Source organism: Centroberyx gerrardi, chromosome 19 (assembly GCF_048128805.1).
Source record: "Centroberyx gerrardi isolate f3 chromosome 19, fCenGer3.hap1.cur.20231027, whole genome shotgun sequence".
In the NCBI taxonomy this organism is placed as follows: domain Eukaryota; kingdom Metazoa; phylum Chordata; class Actinopteri; order Beryciformes; family Berycidae; genus Centroberyx; species Centroberyx gerrardi.
In genome coordinates this window covers 19,935,474-19,955,087 of record NC_136015.1, presented here as the reverse complement: position 1 = coordinate 19,955,087, position 19,614 = coordinate 19,935,474, and the positions used below count along the sequence as shown (strand labels likewise).

Here is a 19,614-nt window from a genome sequence, read left to right as displayed (position 1 = left end):
AACTCCTGATGAAAGCTTAAACCCTCAAAAACTTCAACGCCAAAAAAAAAAACCCAAAACATTTCTATCTAATTACCTGAACAAGCTGCCATCTGAAATCCTTGCAAATTAGCTGACTGACAAATTGGTTTCCTCCAAACCAGATGTTCCCAGGTGTTGGGGAGGTTCTCCTCTCTGCCACCGTAGTGGAGTTGTCCTGAGGGCTGATATGTCAGAGAGCGACCGCCCTCCTCTTAGGAAAGGCCCGGGGTGATTAAAAACACTGCCATTTGTGAGATACACCTAATAATTAGAGTTCACACCAAATGGAAAAAGGGCACAAGACACTTAAAATCTGCTACGAGCTGCAGCCGGTCCCCGATAATCATATTTTCCATCATCAAGAACATCTTTTGCACCGTTTCTGAACTACAGGCCTGTTTGCCTGCCATAAAATCCAGCGCACAGTGAGCGGCGAGGACTAAAATATATGCTTTTTCCCTCCATTAAAAAGAAGGAATAGACATTAACCCACATTTCAGGATGGCAAAGAGAGCAGCAGCCTTCTTTTTTTCACCATATTCAATTTCATTCACACAAAATATGGCCATAAAAATTCCTCCCTCCCTGGTCCCTCCCTGTCCCAACTCCCTCCCTTCCTCTCTCTCTCTCTCCCTCCCTCTCTCTCTCAAAGTGAAAGCTTCTCTGAGGTTAGCACTAAGTTAAACAGACATCCCTGAGCTAGTTTCAGCCTGTCTGTTGTAGTTACTGTTGCTAAAACCCCGGTTTATTCCTGCCTCTGGGAGAGAAGTTCCCTTTGTGTGAATCTCGCTGCATACACACACTGTAATTTGAAGGTACAGTACGGAAATACTGGTTTGGCTGCCTAAGCATGACACAACATGTAAAAATCCATTCACCGGAGCCAGGGTGTTAACTCTTTCTCTGCACCGCTCTAAACTCTCCACAAACAAATTCAAAATGTGTTTTTCCAGTATTAATTATAGTAAGGCTTGTTTAAAAGTAGAGCTGAACAACTAAGTGGAAAAAAAAAACTGCCTTCTGCAATTTCCAAATCGCAGAGGCTGCAATTATGGGAGGGTTGTCCAAAATTGAAGGTCTTTTAGTGCTGCAGGTAATCTTTGGTCCATGAATCAAATTCAATATTGGTGAAAACCTTTCATCATACTCAAATTCAGTAAATTCTACACACTGACATCTATTTTTTTTTTACAAAATCGCTCTCCTTTAAACGATTTTAAATTTCTAATGACAAGAAAAACTTGTGATGATATAAATCGCAGTTTAAATCGCACTTGCAATATTGTGTCAAATATTTGCCATTAGCCCTACTTCAGCCCTACTTAAAAGGGGGCTCGCAATTTGTATTTACATTTCCACCATTGGCCAAACGCTTGCTGAGGCAGCAGTGTGGCATGTAGGAGACCCTGACCGCGGCTTGACGCCGGGATTAAGAGGGATTGGCTGGGAGGTCGACGCAGGTCAGAGACCAGACCAAAGAGCGGACAGAAGAGGCGTCACAAGCCTCTCTTAATCTATGACCTTAGTTTCAAGACACAATTGGAACAGAAACATCGGCACCTCCCGTCCGTCCACTTCTCCTGACTGAGTGGGCTTTGACACTGACGAGGTTAAAAGAAGCTCCGTTCACTTCGCCGAGAAAAAAAAACCAAAAAAAAAAGCAAATGAGAGGGTTGGTGAAGCCAGGAAAAGCCCTAATTGTGCTGTACCTTTAAAGCCGCCAACAAATGAGTGTGTGTCCTGTATCAGGCCATCTCTCTAGGCTGCTGTGTAACTTTGATCAGAGCAGTTTATTCTGACCCCTGGATATTTAACCACAGCCGGCGATGAGGTCAGAGGGACGGTTGATCATTAACAGGAGGGCTGTTGTCGGTTTGTTGCAGATCACAGAGGTGGTGAAACACACTGTGGACCGGCTCTATCTGCCAATCTGCATTTAAAGAGAACAATCTGAACTTTAGGATTTTGGACACCTGCCTGGCAAAACTTCAGCTGCCGTCTCCACGCTATTTCCCTTTAGCTTCCATTCAGATTCTGACTAGCGAGGTCAATTCTGCATGTGCAAAAATCAGGGAGCATAACCACACTACATTTTCCATCATTGTAAATTACAGATCCGGACCGTTATCAGCCATCAGGTTAATGTAATAATACACACAGGCTTGATTGCTTCGCTCAAACATTTCCATCCTCGTCAGCGCAGCGAAGGGCGCCGGAGAGAAAGGGAAACTCCATCTCTTTTCTCCCTGCACTGGCTTTATAGGGTAAACATTTTCCACCTTGTTAAATGTACCTCCCCTTTCACTGCAGTTGTTCGCCATTTATCACGCAGCGTGTTCTTCGCTAAAAGCAGGGGGGACCAGACGCACCGGGCTTTGGTGCGAAGAGCCTTTTATAAGACACGAGGAATGCAGAGTTGGTTCTATAAACACTGGGTATTGCTAACAAGTCTGGGCATTTTCAGGGGCACTTTGAGGGACGGGGCCGCGAGGGGCTGGAGCAGGAGGCAGGGGGACGGGTGAGGAAAACCAAACGCCACGCAGACGAAGGATGACAAACACAGAAGGGGCCGACACTGTCACGATGAAACCAGGAGCCCACTTACTGCAGTGGGAGAGGAAAAAACGGGCCTCTAATAGGCCGCAGACATAAATTGCAAAAAGAAAGAGTGAAAACAACTTGTGGAAAAGGTTAAATATACTTAAAATTGCACTCATTTTCAATATTTCTGCAAGTACCTAGGTCAACTATCTTACACTACGCAACAATAACTTCGCCCTGCATTAGGAAACCCTCGGATTTTATTATTTCAGCGTTCGCCTGCCAGGAGCCGTAAATTTCTGTCGATGTCCACAGAGAGCGAGTGTGTCTCTGAAGGGGAAACTACTGCACATCCCGCCTGAGCTGCTTGGAGACCAGCTGTTTGAGAAAAGTAAACAAAAGCCTCGGAGGAGGAGGGCAGGAGTTCCTAACTTCCTGCTTTATTACCCACAAACTGCGTCAGAGGATCATTCCTCACACAGAGGAACCCATGTAATATATGCTCACAAGTGGGGACAGACAGTAACTGGGGGTTTAAGCAAGTATGCTAAAAAAAAAAGGCTTGAAAGTTCATGAAATGCCTGTGAAATTAAAGGGGCATTAGGAGTGCCCTTTTGTGCATTTCACTCTGTTTACCATGGGCCGCTGCAGGTGATTCATGGGATTCATATGACCGGGGGATTCTCCCACTGCATTGTGGGAGAGAAAATGGGGCCATTTTTGATCAAAAAACAACTGAGCATGCAGCCTGCAGCAGCAGAAATCTCTGATCATTATCCATTTTACAGCATATGATGGTATCTTAAAATTTAAAATAAAGCAAATCTTAGTGTCACAAACAGAGTGTATATTTTGCCAATATGCAATGCAAATGTATTATTTGATAGTTCAATAAAATTGATCCCAAAGAAGTCCAAAATGCCCCTAAAAATAATATCAAAAGGGGCAAAAACAAAAATGTTTTACCCTGGCCTACAGCAAGTTTTGTCTAGCGCTCTAGGTTTACTGACAGCAACCTTGCACGCGCACCCGCCCACACACACACACACACACACACACACACACACACACACACACACACACACACACACACACCAAGAGGCCTCAACTGCACCTGGACAGGCGTCAGCAATGCAGTTGGACCGGGATCGGTGACAATAAAACAATTCACTCTTTGTATCTTCTGACAGGGCAAAGTGTGAGAAGTCGCCTTTCATAAGAGCGGGAGGAGAGAGGTGAGGGTGTTTCCTCTGACACCATCGCTGCTCACCACAGCGTCGGCGCTCGCATCGCTGCCAAGCACTGCGAGGCAGAGAGGGCTGAGGCTTCCTCCCAACCAGCCAAGACGCAAACTGCCGAATTAAATGCCACCTGAGCCGATTACCATCTCTCCGAGAATAATTACTGCAGAGCTATTCAGTAAATAACAGCACTAGGAAAATATTTATGGTTGGGTTAAAAGGTTATTTAGCTTTTTCACATCCTAGTCTTGAGCGCTAAGCATCATCATGTGACGGCTTTAGGCAGGATGAGGAGGGCGCTTTGAGTTCCCGAGAAAGACATTCTCCACAGCAGAATTTAAGCATGTGATAGCATGCCACGCAATTAGCATTTCCTGTCTGATGAAGGAAACGCCTTGAGTGCAGGCCTGGAGGAGAGGTGATGAACTGGGTCAAAAGGCACAAAACATGGTCTCAACAAGTCACTGGGTGATGGAGAAATGCCCTGTTCACTAGAAAATATTGAGAAATTTCAGCGTGATTAAGGCTGCATGTGTAAGCAGCCGGTCTACAAGTCACTTCAAGTTAAATCACAATTGAAATAAATATGAAAATGAAGACAACCGTAGCCTAATCAGAGTTTAAATTTGCATACTGGGCTGATTTCTCATCGGAACAACGGTGCACCGGGAAACCACAGTATTTTTAGCACTTTTAAAGCTGAATTTATGATTTTAAATGCTTCAGTTAACTATATTTAAGATGCTGCAAGGCTTAAAGTTTAGATAATATGATTTAATACATTTTAAGACTTTCTCAGGACCTGCAGACACACTAATACTGACAGAAATACAGCAGAATGGGACATTGGATATAAACCAGCATTTTATCCATACAGTGGGTCACAATTTAGGACTTTCCATCCCAATCAAAATACCATCAATCACAGTCTCCTCTAACCCTCTCCTAAACCCTTTAAATAACCAAAAATCCAGCAACACTGCAAAAGCCGCAGTACAATTGTCTGTACTACAAAAAAAACAACAAGTGAATAGTCACTATTAAAAATAGCATGGAGTATAATTTGGCTGGGGTTTCTACCGTCCTCTGTTGGGCAATGTACTGTTATAAAACTTAATTATTTATGTTGTTTGGCCAAGTAAGCTCTATGAAAAACGCATGCAGGAAGTGTTTATATGATAAATACACAGTAGAATCTGGCTCGCTGTTCACAGGCATTAGGAAATCTGCTCTACTGGTCGGGAATGGCAGTGATGCACATTTTCACACCCTGCATGTATGCTGTAAATTCATAGATCCGTGAACTGCAAACATCTGTTACCATGTAAATATGTCAATAGTCAACATAACACGAAATCTTTCCAGCCGATAGGTGTTCTGCATTAGCATGACAAGCTGCTGTATCTTCAGTATGCTCTGTTTGCTATATTATCTTCAATATGTAGCATTGTTCTATTTGTTATATTCTCATTTTTACCCAAGTCTTTGCTGCTGCAGAGATGCAATTTAAAGTTTCATCTCATCACATCTCTCATCTCAGAATGTTTATATCCAGGTCTTCTTTAAATACTCATCAGACACAGACCCACAGCCTATCACCAGTGCAATCATACAAGAATTAGCACATGATAACCACTGAGGGAGATCAAAAGCAAGCAATGCAGCCACAGACAATCTCTGCTGTTTATTAATAAGCGTGCATTTGTAAAGATGAATAAAAGCCAGAATTGTTTATTCGCGTTGATGAACGCAAAGGGGGGAAATGCTGCAAACAATACAGGGAAAGGGAGACTTGCAGTGAAACAAGAAAGATGCAGCAGATTCAGTGGACATTCGGTCAGCAGAAGGTCGAAACTCGTTCTTATAAAAACCCTTCTCATCCTCCTTCATGTCTTCCTTTAGTGCTTATCTCAGAGCATGAGTAATAAGGAAGTAATTACTCTCCATTAATAGTAATTACACATAAGACCTACATTATTTAGTGACCTAATTGCTTTGCGGTCAGAAGAGACAGCTGAGTGTCCAAATCAACAAATCCACCAGCCACTATCTGGATGTGAGTGATTCCCAAGGATGCCTCCATTAAAATTTGAAAAGTTTTAGGCTGTGCAGCTCACCTTTTAAATTTTTCGGGTTGTTCTGCTTGGTGCGCGGCATCTTTCCGCCTCGGTTCACAGGTGCATCTTGGGAAACGTGGGTTCTAATGTCGCGTCTTGAGAAGAGCTGACTCCTGATCCACGCTCTGGGTACATCTACAAAACACACACACACACACACACAGACAGAGACACACACAGTCAGCATCAGCTAAACATAAACGCCACGGATCAATAAGCGGGGTGCGGGCCTTGCAGGACTCCCACCCAGTGTGTCGTCCCCCCCCGCACCCCCCCCCGCTCTCGCTTGGCAGTACAGGATGCTGCTGCTGATGGGAGTCGGCCCCTCACACAGGTGACCCCGCCTGACTCCTCATCTCAGGCCAAACAGGAGCCTCTCTCCTCGGAGCGGTTTTATAATAATGTGCAGTGCGGCTCGGGCTACTGTCTGCTGTCGGTGGGAGGAGGTGTGAATATGTTCTCTCCATATCAATATAACCTCTGCAGCAGCCACTATCTGCCACTCTGATCTCTGCGAAGACGGGGAGAGGGGAGACGGCTGTTGTTTTTGGAGAAACGTCTGATTGACATGTCAGCGTCTGATACGGAGCGCCTGCCCTTCACTTTGACGAATGCCAGCTTGGATGACGAAAGGTGCAAACAATAAGGTCCTGTGTGGGCCGGGCGGCGAGCGCTCAGGGCTACCTGGGCAGCCGGCACAGAGGTTACTATCACACCAATCTCCTTGTAAAAGTTAGCGCTCACAGATCACTGCATAAGGGCTATGCAAACATCAAAAGGGCAACATGGACTCATCCTGACAGGGGAGCTGTTTTTACTCCCTGTATGGCTTTCGATGCCCTTTTTGTACTAGAAGATTAGAAGTTAAATATAGGCGTCATGCAAATTCTGGTTTGGTAAAAGCAACATCAGGCAAAAGAGGGGGCCGTTCAAGTTAAATGTTACCAAGACCTCGACCTTTCAAACCCACAGCACTGCAAATGCTTCTGTGAGCTGCCTGATATGCATAATCATATCCGCAGAAGAAGAGCTCACCTCTGCATGGGCAGAGCACAGAGAAAGAAGCATCTGATCAGGAAATGATTCTCTTATTTTAATGATGTTTTGATGCAATGTTTGCTCCCACATCATCTATTCTCTCTATAGATCCCCCCCCCCCCCCCCCACAGCACCTCAACCCCAGCCAGTCCAATGCACGTTGCAATGAGCGCGGTGCTTCAGGATTCAGCCTTTGTTTCGCTCCCCAATATTACATAACAGTTACTACAACTGGATGATGATTTTCCACCATACAGTGGTACATGTGGCGCTACAGCAATGACATCATCTCACGGTGGATTTCGGTAGAATGTACACAGCGCATGCACCAGGTCACATAAAACACACAAGGACGACTAACGCCACACGATTAAACACGTTAGAAGCGCTCACCTGGCTCATGCAATGATGCAAAATGTCATTGCAGGTCCGACGGCGCGGATGAGATGGAGAAAAGAGACATGCACATTTTGTCTGGCGTGTCTGCCTGCCTGTCTGCCTGCCTGCCTGCCTGTCTCTCTGCCTGTCTCTCTGCCTGTAAGCACATAGATATTTGAGGAAACACCCTGATACTGACATGAGGAAGCAAAACAGTGATTCAAGCCAACGCTGCACTGTAACGCAATGTCCTAAACCTGTCAGAGAGGAATGCACTGGCAGGTCACTGAGTCATGCTTTCCGCTCACACCTGAGGAGGAATGCCAGATCCTTACGAGAAAATTAATATGAAAAACTAGGACGGCACGCACTGCGATAGGAAACGTCTGCCACGGCTAAGAGAGTGTGTGTTATTCTAATTAATAGCCCGTGGAAATCAAAATGATGAATATATATATATATATATAGGTTGGTGTGATGTTGACCATAATTTTTCCACCTTACAGCCAAGGTGAGTACAGGCTCCCCAGGTGCCAAAATGCGCACGGTAGAATAAACATTAATTAGGCTATACCGCTGATAATTGGACGGGAATACAGTCAGCAAAAACAATGCGTGGGAATAGCGTATTTTGTGCCTGTTGCAACACATGAACGCTCTGTGAATGAGGGAGGAGCCAGGGAAAACCCCTCACTGTCTGCAACAGCGCTCGAATGGGACACTTCCCCTATTCAACAAAACCCGCGACATCACCTTCAGCCTCTCTAGATAGGCACATTTTCCACCACATTAGCAAAATGACAACATAATTGCATGGGGTTGGACCGCAATAACATTTCGGCTTACCTACGGCGTACAGAAGAGCAACAAAGAGAGCGGAGACGACTCGGTTACACGTTGCGTAGTGAGCCGGAGAGCTCAAGTTGCCACACAGCACGGCACGGTGCGCTGCAGAAGTCTACACCAAAACAACGATGCACCAAAAACAGCGGCGAGCCTGTCTGCCTTTTTCTGTTTTCTACACCCGAAACGCGACATTTCCGCATTGCAAAGTTTTCGGCAGGCTTCAAACAATCAGACAATGATAAACAGTGATAAAGCGCCTATACTCATGTCCGACAGGCGTTGCAGCTAACGAGAGCGACCTATCAGTGCACTGACTGATACTGAGCATACTCTAGCAGCCCGAGGTGGCCCCGCGCGCAATCACTATCCCAAAAAAACAAAAAACAAATATACTCAAACTGAATTTATTCATACTCACAAGTGCGGTTTTAGCTACTGTCAGAGTTTCTGTTGTAACACACCTTTGGGGTAAGGAGGGGGGGAAAGGTCTGTATTTTCTCCCTTCACCCTTCTCTCTCACTTTCTATTGCAGGAAACAGACAGGCCCACTGACGTCAGCGGGGGTCCCGTCTCCGCCTCCCGGCCGCGAGATGTCAACTCCGGGTGGGGGGGGGGGGGACTCCGACGGCCGCGCCGGCTCCGGCTAAATTACGGCTTATCGTGCTATCGCGGCCAAAATTCCCTCCTCCGTTGTCTTCACATCGGTTTAACTACACCTCCCTCCGCGGTAGGAGCTCATTACGGCTCGTTTTAGTCGCACGGTGAGACGCTGTGGCCGTGTCGTTTGTCGTGAACCCCCCTCGGCGGGCCCCCCTCCTCCCCTCTTCTGCACATAGTTTAGGACTGACGGTTTTCCCGGAGGTTCCTTGTTGTCAGGTCACGTTGTGCCCCTCCACCACTACCGACCGGGCTTTCCCATGCACACAAACCCGCTGTAGGGAATATAATTGAGGATCTTTCTCCATCAGGACCGCTGCTTGTCGTGGTAAATAAAAAAAAAAGCGGTGGGTGAACTGTGACCTCCGGTCGGTGATCATCATAAGGGAAACAGCCACCACTATAAACAAAAACTAATAATGTTTTTAAAGAGAAAAATCCCATAAATTAACCCTTTTCTGGGATTTTTCTTTTTAAAAGGCTACATATTCATATAAATGAAACCGGTTTGACACTAGTTACTAATATGAATTTATATCATAAAGGTGGGTTTACCTGTACCTACACTACATCCCTGATCAGACCTGTAGGGATTTTGGCAGGTCTACCCAATCCAAGTAGTTTATTATAATTATTATTATTTGTTTTCTCTCTCTGTCTCTGGTTGGCTAGATCAGTGTTATCCACAGTCTGCATGATCACAATCAAACAAGAGAAATGTAAATAAATAAATGGGCTCATGTTTGAAATCTCCTTTCTGAATTCATTTAAGGAGCTGCCCTTTACCCTTTTAAATGGCAGCCAGTCAGCCTTGACTATTTTCAATCAGTAGTCTGGCTAAATGATATATGAAGGGTTTAATTACAAAACCTATATGTCCATACTGGGAAAAATGTGGCCAAATGAAATCAGTCAATATTTCAAAACCATCCTCAAACACATGCCGAATAAAAACATCCATCCTGACAAGCCATTTATTCTGAAAAATGTGTTTTCCTTAAAATAGGCCTAAGTGAAAAAATCTACCAAGGAGGTAGCAAACATGTGACAACATCTTGGAAAAAAAGGCAGATCACTCCATAAATATCAAGACAATGTCACTTGATTGAAGAACATTTTTAAAACAAGTTGATTTGCATTGGAAACAACTGAAATCATCTCACCACACCACATTTTTCCACTTGTTTTGAGAAGTAAGATTTGAAGACTAAAGGACTCGTTAAGATGGATATTTTTGAAACTATTTGTAGGAAAGGGTCCTAAATTTAATAGTAACCCTCATGACAGCAATCATTTTGTCAGTGTAGGTATTTGTTTCAAACCGTGGATATGTCATTTTGTAATAAACTCTTGATATGTCCCTGTGCCCGTAGGCCCAGCCTGGTGTTAGCCCACACAGTGAAGACACTCAGGTTGGTAAAGAAGCTGCAGCAGTGACTCTGTACAGCGGTGCGTCTGGTGCCAAGACATGGCGTTGTTATTTTTATCCTGTGTCTGTATTCCTCGAATTATGGCCACCGTGAGCGTGAGTGGGTTCAGCTGTGACACGTCACCCAATGAAAAAAGGTCAGGCTATTTTTTGCCATATAGATAGAAATAGATCTCAGATAAATGCGTAAAATAAATGGAAATGTTTCACCCAGCAACCAATTCCTCATACAATAGCCTAGTGTATCTGCACAGAGTATAAAATGACGAAATAAGGTGAATATATAGGAAAAGGCATCATGATTACAACACTATTGGCAGGCTGCGTTAATGGAAAAACAATAATTTGGAACTAATTCTGGATGATCTAGCACATATCACCAAACGGATATTTTCCTCCCAGTTTACTGTATGTGAGAACAGATCTAGAATACTGAACTGAACTGGATCCTGTGAACAGTTTGTAATTTTTCATACCCAATCAATAGCTGCAGTTGCTGCAAACCGGTACAGAGAAACACACTGTCACCCAAAGAAACTTTGCTGCAGTGAGGCAAATCTACCCATTAATAAGTGATTGTGTGACAGCCACCCACCATCATATCACAGGCTTCCCGCAGACTGCAGAGTGGGACTCCTGGCTCAGTTGAGCTTTATGACTCACCTGTTTCAACTGCAACAACTTAAAATGGCACATTTGAATAGTGGAACATTTTTTCGCAAGAGTGGGAATGAGGTGTTGTCTTTTTCTCAGCCAGAGATTTGGAGTTGATGCAGCGTTTTCTGCTCGTTCTCTCTGTCTTCAGGATTTATTTTGCACGAATGGACGAGATGCCAGTGACTTTATACGAGTAAAACTAATTCTTACAATCAGGGAAATAATGAGGAGTTCATCTCTCCTTCTAATACAACAACAAGGCTTTTTATCAATTAGCATAATTTAAGAAGGGCAACTCCAGTCACGCAAGAGACGCTGCTGTACTTGCCTTCACTGCCTGTCTGTACACCCACATAAAAAAGATGTTTTGGGTTTTTTAGTGCAGGATGAAAGGCGAGGAGGGGGAGAAGTGAGAATATGCAGAGTATGATGTGAAAACTTTACATAACCACATTGTTTTTTGCTCTGTTTTTTTCCCTGAGAAGACAGCTCGTTGGGTTTGAGCTATACTGCAATGCCAAGGGTGGAACAATTGTTTATTAATTGAACCCCCAGCTGCCACTGTCTCAGCCAAAGTCAATGCAAGCACAGATCAAATCAGGGTGTTTTTTTTTGCGGTGAGAGCTGGACTAGATCCATTTTGCAGACGTATTTGCTTCTTTAAAGTTCGGCAGAGACGTGGGATTGCTTTGGATCGTGTTTGTTTGTAGATTTGGCCTAATAAAGTCTGCGCGAGGGGAGGAGGAGGCCTCGACACACACCTCACCCTCTTACAGACAGTGTCACCTTACACACTGCAGGCTCGTATTCTCTCCCTTTCTTTCTCTCCTGTCTCTCTCTCTCTCTCGCTCTCTCTCTGTGCGGCTCAGGAGGGATTTTCTTGACCACAAGGCCGCTCTGTTCGGAGTCCCTGACATTCCCAAACTCTGACCGCGCCGCGTTAAACTTTTTTGTCCGTGCAGCAATGTAATCTTGATTTGGTCAGATGGGAGAAGGGGACTTCCTCCGCAGCAGTGTTGGTGAATGGCAGCGGTGGCTATTAATATCCTGGAGTGGTTTCAGAAAATAAGCACAGCTGCCCACCAGAACTGTCCCCCCTGAACAATAGGCTCTTATGTGCCTGCGTTGAAGGGACGGCACTTCTGGTTGCGGCCCTCTGCGGCCGATGTTCATGGGGCTTTTGTGCCTTTTTCTGTCTTTGTTTTCCTTTGTATCAAAAATAGATATTTATTGAACGCGACCTTCCAAAGAAAGCGAGTATTCATAAGGGGAATGTCTGTGTGTCCCTATTTCTCTTGGCACATAGTTAAGCATTTGGGGAAGGATTGATGTTAGGGTTGAAGTATTTATAGGTCACTGTCCTTTCATCTCTTTTCTTCCTTACATTTCCTATTGCCATAGTTATGAAAGGAACCGGCCTTAAACACCCTATATAAATCCAATGGTGTTGGCACCCAAGCTGTCCTCCAGAGATAAGCCCCACCATATACACATATCACACCGGACAGTTTTCCATTTAAACACCGTTATAGAAACCAGAACCAGAGAGCAAACAGCCGCTGGGCTCCCTAACAAACTATATTTCAGCATTTTCAATTAGAGGTGCCATGCGCGGTTGTAAATTGTAAATTACGAGGCTATAATGTCCACTGCAGTCTGTGTAATTTGTCTCTATAAATGGCCTTTTTTTTTTATCATCGATGCAACAAGGGTTTTTATAGGGAGATAGACAGAGATTTTAATGTAAAATCTGTAAAAGTATCTGTGCAGGTTTGAGCAAAATGTTTTGAGCTTTATAATTCCATGTATTTTCTCTACAGCATTGGAAGAAGGCGGGGTGTACACATTGCTGGATGCTTTGTTTACTCCGCACCATATGATGTTACATAACTGAGGCTGTTGCCCCGGTAACGCTCTGACTCCACCCACCCACACCCTCCACCACCCCCCCCCCCCACCCCCCTCCGCTCAGACAAGAGGACATTCTGTGGCCACATGACTTGACTGGCTGATTTAAAGCTGGATGATAAACGCTGTTAATGGCATGGCTGTTAATGTTGTTGCTATGTGACACTTCCCAGACACCAGGAGGGGAAAAACGTCTCAACACTGATGCTTCACACTGGTGTTGTTGATAAACAAATTAAACAGACACCTCATTTTACCACCTGCAACTGCAACAATCCCATTACTTAACGGCCCAAGAAAAGATCATGTCCTGTATATCTTTGAGGAAAACCGATGGAAATGTGATGAGAGTTCTTGCCCGGGTCGCACAATGTCCACGCTGTCAGCGGCTGAATGGCAACAGTGTGAGTCAGTTTTCATTACTTTGTGTGAGCAATCCGCTCCACTAGATGAATTCAAGGTCAGGGAGGCACTCCTGCCATCCTGAGCCGCACAATAACAACACCAGGCATCCCCGCACAAGAGCTGTCTCTTTGTGTTGCAGGGTGCAGCGCTGAGTGCTCTCTCAGCTCTCGACGCCGTCTCAAAGCTCCATTCACACGCCATGTGACCGGCCATCGAACCATCTGCTGGTCTCGGCAGAAATAGAAGCTTCCCCCGTTTTCAATATCCAAAGCCTTCCCGTTCCCCGCTGCTCTATCTGTCAATGAAATAATCAATTAAAAGCCATTTTTTTTCCCCCCCTGGACAATTTTTTGCTCATCTCCAGTTTCAAAGAGAGCAATCAACTGTTCATGTTGACGTCTGCGCTGCAGACGATCTGCAGAGATCTAAATTTGTGGGGAAAAAACACTTGTCTTTTTTATTTGATTGCAGGTTCTGCTGGTTTCCCAAGCAGAAAAGTTAACATTTCAGCTGGATTTTACTCAGTATATTAACTCAGCACCTCTGAGTGATTCGTCACACCGAAAAAGGCATACTTGCATAATGTGTTTATGTGTGGTATGCAGACAGAGCATCTTCACACACAAATAAATAAAACCTTGCATTCTCAAGGTCTAGGAGAGATATTCCGGCACGCACAAATCGTAAAAACTGTCCCGAAGCACCCAGGCACAGATCCAGAGATTCTTATCGATAAAAAGAACAAGGGAGGATAGTGTGTGTGAAGACCTGATGGCTGGCCCGTACAGAGAGGGAACGTTTGACGGTATCCCCATGTCATCCATCATGGCCGTGCAGGTCGCACAGCGCTGTGCAGTGAATACATGATGGAAAGTCAGTGAGCAGCAGCTGCCTTTGTTCCCTCCCTGCAGAAACACACTCTGAATCCTCCTTTAACAAACTGCATGGAGTAAAATTAAGGAAACTGTGTGTATGTGTGTATGTGTGAGTGTGTGAGTGTGCATATGTGAAGAAAGCTGACATGTATTTTAATCCACACTGCAAAAAATGACAAGTTGTGAAGTGATTTTTAACTCGTTTCCAGACCTATCAAGCTTATTTCATGATATTTTTAGTCAAATTATCTCACTGCACTGGTAGATAATCTTGCTGGTTTCAATAAATTTCACTTGATGCATGCCAATATGACTTCTTTCAGAAAATCATTATAAAACAATGCTAAAAATCTTGAAACAAGAAACTTTCTCCAAGACAATTTCACTTTGTTCTGAAAGAAATTACATTTTCCTGAAAAAAGGCAAATTTGCTGAAACTGGTAAAATGATCTGCCAGTGCAGTAAGATGATTTCACATAAAAAAAATCCTAAAATAAGCTTGATAAGTCTGGATACAAGATGACATAACTGAACAAGTTTTTGCAGTGTATAAATCATCGAGGTTAAAGCTGAAATCTGCTCAGTTTTACGGCCTACCTCCAGTATATGTGGATTTGATGCTACTTTTAATCAGCAGAGCAGAAGTGGAAAGTTGTCGTTTTAGTCTTGCTAAGTGAAAAAGTCTTATGCCCTGCGCTAATCCCCAGTGAGAAAATCACTTTGCCCGATGCCAGCTTTAAACACAGCGTTTCTCGGAAAAGTATCGCTGTGGTAAACCCTGTTTCTGTGCCCCGTTCAACCCCGGCGGCTCCATCCAGCTCCCAGTGCCCCACAAAATGAGCCTTTAGGAAAAATAAATTCCCCTCTTTTCACTGTCCCCATGTGACCCACATATAGTCAGGAAAAAAAAAAATGTAAGTGCAAAAAAACAGATTTTTTTTTTTTTTTTAAAGATGCTCTTTCAAGCATGGCCAGATTTTTTTAGGAAGTGTCCTACTTCTCTGGGATTCTGTTCCCCTCCGTTAAGAGTGGCTGCCACAGACCTGGTGCCAGTGCATTACTACAGCCATGCAGTGTTTCCATTCAGCTGCAGACGGCAAAACTGCAGACCGGGGGTACGACACCGAACCGAGGCTGTGACGACACCTCAGCAACATCGCCCGGTAGGATGTGGGACGAGGGGGAGAGAGAGAGAGAGAGAGAGGAGACTGGAATCCTGGATGCTGCAGTCTTGAAGTGTGTTTCGGAGGAGAGAAGCCTGATATTGTGTCAACATTTCCAGTGACATTACCTCAGAGGGAAAAATCCCTGCTCTTGGGGAAGGCCAGGCTGTGCTAATAAGGGAAAATGCGCAGAGTATCCGCCTAAATAGAGGAGAAGTCCTTGTTAAGAAGAGAGGAGAGGAGAGATGTGTGGAGCAGAAGTTCAGTAATACCACAATATTGTTATTCCAGGGCTGGGTATACATGTAATGGCATTATATACTATATTCCATGACATTACCTAAAACAATAGTGTATTCTGGTTACAGATACTTCTGAAAAATTAGAGGATTTCTTCTGGGAAAACCTTTAAAGTGAAGGTGATCTGCCTGAAATCAATTTCCTGAACTTTGTAATGATTCACTTTTCCTCATCTGTACCTTTGTGCCTCAAATATGGCAAATTAATCTGAAAGTAACTGAAAGTAATCAGATTGCGTTGATGAGTTTGGGTAATGTCTTGGATTACGTCACAGATGAAGTAACTAGTAACTGCAACAGAATAAAATAACCTGCCCAACCCATGCTATTCCATCCTTTAATTAAAGTCTTTACATGTCTGCACTTTCCCACATGTTTGCACTGTGTCTGACTTTATATTGGAGTTAGTACATCATGTTAAAATGCCTGCAGTGTGTGTTTTACTGGAAAGCATTTAGGGAGAGAAACACACCCAGGGAAAAAATCATGTCATCAAAACCTATGGCTGTATTGTCGCTTCTTGTAGAGCCATCGCTGGAAAAAAGAGGAGGGAAAAAACACTTGAGTTTGCTTGGGGAAAAAAAAAAAAAAAGCTGCATTAGTGAGGAGGAGCGGCGGTGGCGGATGCAGCTCCCCTGGTAGTTCATACATCAGCTGATTTATGGGTTACACACAGCACTTAATAACCCTCATGTAGCCGCTCTGTCCCTGTGTGCGCGGGGCCCGGGGGGAGCGGCACGGCAGCAGAGAGCAAAGAGACCCATAGGTCACCGTGTTTGTGATGTTTCCTCCTCCAGCACCCACTCTATTGATCCCTGATTGAGTCCTCTGCGAGCTGGAAGGTGGCTGCGTCGTGCCTGAGTGGGAGAGCAGACCTTTCTGTAGTGCAGCTTTTTTCCTCCGACGAGCGGTCGAGGTTTGCATCACGTTGAGAGGAGAGAGGCAGATATATAATAGCACTCCAACTGAGGAGGATTATTCATATGTTGTGGTTTGTGGAGAGAGCAATGAGCGCAGATCACACACACACACACACACACACTTTAATTAATTAAGAAATTAAGAAAAGAACTTGATCATTGACATTCATAAAGAAAGAGCTTGGTGGATCAGAAGAAAAGATAGATCAGAAAATGATGGTATGTCCCTTGTCTTTTTGTTTTGTTTGTATGGGTTTGGTTTAGTTTAACTGGTTTAGTTTGGTTTATTTTGGTTTAATTTTTCTTCCTCTATCCTTAGTTCAATGTGACGGTCAAAAGGAAGTGAAACTGCCATGACCACCGCTGTTGAAATATTGCGTGTGTGAAAGTCCTACTTTTTACTCTCAGGGCCACGCATGATTGATGTAATCCATTTAATAGTTTGGCAATCAAACTATATGACGGCAATTATAGTGTTAAATCTTATTACCTTTTTGTCAGCTTCTAATGTTGATAATAAATGCTATCATATTTTACCCCGTATTATGTTTTATGGGCAGATTTATGGGCAGATTTCTTTTAAATATGAAGTATTTTTTAAGGCTTTTCATGAATAAATCTTCTTTCACTTCTCCTGCAGTCTTCGGCCTCACTGGTGATAAATCACTGACATCTGAGCTTTGTGGACTGGATACATGGGATTTTGAGTGGATGTTTATATTTGCTGTAATCAAAATCAAATGCCGGCACTCCCCAGCACTGCTTTCTTAAATCTTTACGGCCCTCTTGATACCGCAGCTGGCACAAACTCAGGCTGCCATGTGGTTTCTATTCTTTCTGATGGACAAGTAAAAACTCTTCTGGTTGGAAAGAACCCCAAAACAAAATAGTCTTTAGAGTGATGACGAAAAGACACAGAGAGGGGATCACATGGCATGAACATGGTATCGTTTGTGAGAAAGAGCTTTATACTCTGCTGTTAATGAGACAACTGCAGTGGAGAGTCATGATGACAGTGGAGGATTATAATAAACACTCTTGCGCCCTCTGTGGACAAAAAAAGAAAGCAAAAAGGTCTCAATTTCTGAATCAGAATCCCTTGAGCCTGTACTTTTACTCCTACTTTTGTACTATTTTCTATTTCTCTCTTGATCTTGAAGGAGGCCGCAGGGCCAAAACGTCATCTAACAAATCACTTTTTCTTGTTTTCTCCTATTTACTTCCAGTGATCCGCATCTCTCACTTTTTGGTGTGCGTTACCTCTCTATCATATTATTTTTCTATTTAACATCATTATTCTTAATATCAAAATTTCAGTATTTCAGTATTTCCTCCTACTAACTACTTTCTTTTGTAATATTTCTAAAGAGGAACAGCTCCGGTCCTTGAGCTGATAACAACCCATCATGTTATTTTTAAGGCCTCTAGCAATATGAATAATCATTTCTTTTTTTTTTTTTTTGTGGGGGCAATTTTGGAACATGCACAAAAACTCCCCGCCCAGGTATTTTTTTTAGTGAGCTGCTATTTACAGTACTAGATTTATTTTCTATAGGCAAGTTCTCTGACTGGGGTGAATTTTAAATGAAGTAGCAGTACACCTACTACAGGAAAACATTTCAGATAGCTTATTATTTCCACCTCTGTCTGCTCTGCAGCTACGACAATCTGATGTTTCTCCTCACTTTCTGCCACTCTTGATAACTGCTTTAAGATTCACTCTGATGCATCTGGGCCAGCTGTCAGTTTACACTCACCAATGCAATTGACTGATTTAACACTATAATTGTCAAGTATGTCCACACTGAATCAACCCATCGAAATTCAACCAAAACACTGGTGATGTGTTCGGGGGGGTGGTGGTGGGGGGGGGTTGCTTGGGTGAGAGTTACTCCTTGATTCAATCCCACATCGATGAATTATACATGCCTCGCATCACACCTCCCACGCTCCGGCTTATGTAATGTCAGCCACGCGTGGAAAAGCGTATGTGTGTACGTGTGTGTATTTATATCCAGACTGGGATTGAGGGAACGGTGACTCATTCTCTTTGCTCTTTATTTTTACCCCACAATCTGCCCACCCACCCACTGCCTATATATAATGAGAAAAAAAATATTAGTTTAGACATTTCCCAACTGTACAGTGTTGTCACCGTACCGCTCTATCTTAAGCTGAGTGAGATGCTCTCCATATTTACTTGAGAGGAAAATATATGCTCTAGCATGATGCTGAAGATGAATATTTTAAGGTTGATCGGCCTCCTGTAGGTTCACATTCTCCTACACAAAATGCTGCAGGGTAAAATATTGGTAATCAAAGACAGTTTAGGCATCCTTTACAGAGAAATTCTCCCTAAAAGCTCTGGTGGTCTCCACAAACATGAAGAGTATATTAATCATATTATTTCCTCAATTTTGGACACTAACAGGCCTTACTGTGTTGAATCAAATCTATAAAATCACACAACAACTCTCCTCCATGAAGCCCTCAGCTAAATGTGTTTCTGGGGATCCAATGGCCGACAGCCATTGGGGTGAATGAGGTACAATGGGCCCCTTTTTGCATTTTGTGCTACAGGGCATTGACAGAAAACAAAACATTTGCTGTAGCTAATAAAGTTTTATAAGTGCAACTGAAAACTTCTTCACACATGAAGTTTATGACCTCATATTGTACCTTATAAAGCCTTAAACTAATATACTATATAATACATCTTCAAATGTATCTAGTTCCATTTAGATGCAAGAATCATGACATCTTTACCATGAGGGAAATGAATCACTCTTCCTAAATGTGTGATCACATGATTCATTTTGTGTATGGTTGCCTGGAAACAAGGGGCGGCTCATCTTACCCACAGACTCAACTTACCCCGTTCTCCCCTGCTTGGCCCTCTAACAAGGATTTAGAAGAAATGATCAGATTTGGTGCGCAGACACTATTTTAAGAGGCTGTAGTCAGCACAAACTAGCATTATGTTTTATTACATAACGCCACACCTGCCTGGAAAATCTCTCATCCGGTGCACAGCAACCTGCTGCCTCAGCTCACACCTGCCAGCCGTCACTGTCACATTCCAGTTCAGTACAGCGACGCTAATCGGCATTTACTTCTCA

At 43.7% G+C, this 19,614-nt stretch overlaps 1 protein-coding gene across 2 annotated transcripts in view; it reads right to left on the bottom strand.

The window, feature by feature from the left end:
- Positions 1-8,696, bottom strand: part of hivep1 (HIVEP zinc finger 1) — a 45,133-nt gene extending 36,437 nt beyond the window's left edge. The window contains exons 1-3 of one of the 2 annotated variants that reach the window (XM_071901390.2): positions 8,601-8,696; positions 7,352-7,481; positions 5,921-6,055 (exon numbers count right to left, since the gene is read on the bottom strand). In XM_071901390.2, coding sequence (XP_071757491.2) covers positions 5,921-5,960 — 40 coding nt within the window. In that variant the 5' untranslated portion in view covers positions 5,961-6,055; positions 7,352-7,481; positions 8,601-8,696. The remainder of the gene's footprint in view (positions 1-5,920; positions 6,056-7,351; positions 7,482-8,600) is intronic. The other variant, XM_071901391.2, reaches the window with a different exon arrangement.
- Positions 8,697-19,614: the final 10,918 nt, after the last annotated feature.